Raw genomic sequence first — 4,541 nt, 5'->3', positions numbered from 1 at the left:
TTTATTAATTAATCTATATTTTAAGTAGTATAACATTTAAATGCATGCATATAACGTTAAACATCATGGTAGGGAATAGGTAACAAGGTCAACTAAAAGAAACAAATTAAGGTACAGCAGAAACTTGTAATATTTTCATTGAAGTTAACAACTACTGAAACGTTCATATTATGCATATATAATGAAAGCAATAGTAGTCTTTTAAACCCTAGCTTTCATTAAAAAGAATATATGGTATAGACATTGTAATTGTTCGTCGTAGAAAAATCACTCGAAGTTTCAAAGTACCAGTATAATTCGATGCAGTGAGGTCCCTACACCTTCAGTTTGCCCTACCAATTGCGATTTCTTGAAAGACGTTCTACTAGAAAAAATCATCTGAGAAATTTCATCGGTACCCACCTCTGCTAGTCCCTTCTCCACTGCCTCGATCCAGAACCCCCGAACGATTCTCTGTACGCAACATCACTTGGCTCCTGGCCCGGCGAAGGATCATATTCTTATCCTTGGCGGATAACTTCAGAGTACTTCGATCAGTGTTCTCGCCCGCTTGGGTCAACGAGTGGCTGGTCGTCTGAGACCGCGAGAGAATTGGGCGTGTCATTCTTGAATCATCGGGTTCTGTGGCAGGCACTAATAACGCCGGAAATTGTTCTTCCAGGGTTCTTTCACCAATCGCCGGTTCGACTGCAGCGCCGTCGTTGGAAGACTCGGGTCGTTGTAGGGACTCGTCGGGTCCGGGTGTGATATAGCGTACGCAAATGGGGCAAGTGGAACGTATATTTAACCATTCATAAATACAGTGGGTGTGGTAGACGTGATCGCAGTTGGGGAGAACACGAAGCATGGTATCGTCTTCGAACTCTTCCAAACAAATGCCGCATTCCAGTTCGCCTGTTCCAATTTGGAGCCTCTTCACCTCCGAATACATTAGGCTCGGGATCGTCTCAACCACTGCCGCATCGAGTCCACAACTAGGCTGCGTAGACTGCGTTGCCGTCGTTGACATTTCGATAACAGCTGCACCTCCTCCTCCGCCTCCGCCTCCGCCTTCGCCTCCGCCTCCGCCGCTGTTCGCTGCCCCCTGCGCATTTGAGTCTATGTAGCGTTGAAGGCCTAAACACAGCAGGAAGATAATCAAGATCACGATTACTGCTACGACCAACACAATGGCAGCTCTTCTCCATCGACCAAGCGAGTTTTTCATGTCTGTGACATCTTGAGAATTTCCTGGAGACTGAGCTCCAATGTAGGATAACGCCGCCGGCAACAGAATTAACACAAAAAGAATGGTCTTCATTTCCCGTTTGGAGAACCATAAACTGTAGTTTGTCATCATGGTGGTGTAAGGTTGTTAAGTTGGAGAAGGAAATTTAGGTTTTGAGGTGTTGCGATGCAAGAAGGCTTAAGAAAAAACAAAGAAAATGGAAAATGAAAAGAGTGGAGATTGGAATGAAATGAGCGCAGTTCTTTCTCATGAGCGTGAGATAGTATTTATATCGCTGAAACAACAATAGAGAGCTCACAAGAATTAGTTACAACGGATTAACGAGTATTCCTTAACAGTTGGACAAAACTACCAACTAACTAACAGACTCTCTACAGGTTCTTTAAGCAAGAAAGAATAAAGAAAGAAAAGAAGCGGTTTATAATTATGTAATCAGAGATTAAAAAGAAGAGGGCGATGACGTCAGCAGTAGCAGTCCTGGAGTGATCAGTGCCACGTGGACCAACAAGATCCGTGGGGAATGTATCTCGAAAAAAATCTGCGTGTCATTTTCTTATGTGCCAACCCTCTCATCCAATTAAATATTGACATATCATTTAATCTGACTCAGCTACTAAAATTGTTCGCTTACTCTGACACAGCTATTAACGGAGGTCAAATACTAAAATTGTTCGCTTACTTTTCCGTTAATGCCAATCATTTATCCTTTTCATTTTTATTTATTTTTTTAATAAAATAATAAAATATAGTCTTGCAATGAATATATTGCATTATTTTTAATAAAATATTCTTTCAGCTTCTTCTTCCATTATTTTTAATTATTGTATTTAATTATCACTAGACTTGGTCTTTAGTTATTATACAAGAGCGAGTCATGTTAAACTTTTAATCAAATTGTCAATCTTGTAATTATTTGAATATATTCATCTTCTAATTAGTTAAGTATATATATAGAAAGCTATTTAACTTGTTGAAACATGTATCCAAATTAGAATATTATGGACATGGTTTTACGTAATATTTCTATGCAGGGACGGACCAAGCTCCCAGTAAAAAAAACACATTAAAAATTATATATTAATTTTTTTTAATTTATTATTTCTTTAATAAATATTAATTAAAAAAACCCATATAAATAATTTTTAAAATAATTAAGCCCTTATAAAATACATAAAATTTCTAAAATGAATTATAAATTTTATTTAAAGTAGACCATTGAAAAATAAAAATTGGGTCCGTAGCTGTTTCTCATATATAGAAGAAAATATATAATTCTTTGTGTTCATCCGAGCTACCTATCATGGGTCCTATTTTGATTTGTTACAACGTGTTTGAAAACAACTGTGTAATTATTAAGTCGTGTAATTACTATGTTAGTAATTATATATCTGAGTAATTAGACTATATTTTAAAATATAAAGTGTGTTTGGATATTAAATAATAATTATTTATGAATTTATATTATCATATTTGACAAATCAGTTAGTAATTAAAAAAAATGTAATAAATATTATTTAAAATTGATAATACTTAGTAATTAAAATATTTATTTAGTAATAATATTACTTGGATAATATTGTTTTTTTTATGTTGCAAGACTAGACTGTTTTCTGGTAGAAAATAAATAGAAATGAAAGAATATTTTCTTCTGTTGTAACTTATTCAAAAACCTTTTTTTTTTTTGAGTTTATGCTAAAAAAATATTTCCAAAGTAGCCTAATCAGTAATTTTGATTTACTCATCACTCATGAAGATAATTATAATGTTCTGTTGAGTTGCATATTGATATCTCAAAAGATTATTCTATTTCCTCTACTAATTACTTTATTAATTAGTGTATAACATTTAAATGCATGTATGTACGTAACGTTATTGAGATGATTATTAGGAAAAACTAATTATAACATGGTCAACTGACAGAAGCAAAATAAGATACAGCAGAAGCTATTGGTGTTAGAATTTATGAAATACACCTAATCAACACACATAATCATTAGTTATTTAACATAATATATCAGATCTTAATCATCTAACTAAAATTGCATAAATGATAAATCTTAAATCATAACTCTATAGATGATTTGTTAAATTAAAGAAAAAGATAAACATGAGAGCGGAAGCATTAACCTGAGGTCCTTGTTTTAGATTGCACAGAGGGTTTAGATCTTCCTATATAATATGTATTTCTATAAGAGAAAAATCTCTCTTTTCTGTTAATGAGATGACAGACAGAATAGAAAGATACATGTATATATATAGGAACCACAACCCTAATTTATAATTAGTGATTTCCAATTTTACCCATTATAAAATTAAAAATTCACTTTCCTGTTTCTACACATTAAATCTGTGACATGTTAATACCTTATGATATTTATCACATAATTGGTCACTTAATTTTATATCACACTTTATAATAGCATTATACATTATACATATGTGTCCATAAAATATGATTTTAATCCAACAATCTCCCACTTGGGCAACATATGTTTCCTTATAAATGTACAACCTTATGAGCTCAAAATATGCTATCATATAAAGGTATTCTTTAACAATCTCGTCCATCGACCATGTCCATATAGGATCAAAGTGGTCATTGTCATATTAATCATGACTAAATCCATCAATGGTCACATATACAAATACAGTCAAATGACATAGATCAATCATGGATGTGTAGCATGGAATGCAATGTGAACCAAACATGCCTATTTCTAACTGGTCCTCCTTATACTTTAGTGAGGTCGGAATCATAACAAAAATAGAGTGGATGAACTGAAAAACTTCATTTCTAATCAGAAAAATAACCAAATACATAAATGTTTGAAATAAACATAAAAAAAATAAAATACAAACTCCCACTAAATCGTGATATCCTCAAACAATATAACACCCATATGAGCAATGTGCTCATGAAAGACTTTGGGTGGTAATCCCTTTGTGAGCGGATCCGCTATCATGGAGTGTGTCCCAATGTGCTCTATGAATATTTGTCCACTTTGCACTCTTTCTTTCACAACTAGGAACTTTATGTCAATATGCTTTGACCTGGATGAGCTCTTGTTGTTGTTGGAATAAAATACTGCTAAATTATTGTCACAAAATAACTTGAATGGTCTTTCTACATTCTCCAAAATGCACAGCCCAGTGACAAAGTTTTGCATCCATATTCCATGATTCGATGCCTCATAGCATGCTACAAATTCTGTTGCCACAGTGGAAGAAGCTACAAGTGTCTGTTTGGTACTTTCCAAGAAATAGCTCCTCCAGCTAACATGTAAATATAGCCTGATGTAGACTTTCTACTATC

At 33.8% G+C, this 4,541-nt stretch overlaps 1 protein-coding gene across 1 annotated transcript; it reads right to left on the bottom strand.

The window, feature by feature from the left end:
- Nucleotides 1–388: 388 nt before the first annotated feature.
- LOC133791461 (E3 ubiquitin-protein ligase ATL6-like) lies at nt 389–1,339 on the bottom strand. Its single transcript, XM_062229389.1, has one exon. It carries the CDS (start codon nt 1,337–1,339, stop codon nt 389–391), a length of 951 nt encoding a protein of 316 aa, XP_062085373.1.
- Nucleotides 1,340–4,541: the final 3,202 nt, after the last annotated feature.

This window comes from Humulus lupulus, chromosome 7 (genome assembly GCF_963169125.1).
Source record: "Humulus lupulus chromosome 7, drHumLupu1.1, whole genome shotgun sequence".
NCBI lineage: Eukaryota > Viridiplantae > Streptophyta > Magnoliopsida > Rosales > Cannabaceae > Humulus > Humulus lupulus.
This window is presented reverse-complemented; position numbering and strand designations above follow the sequence as displayed.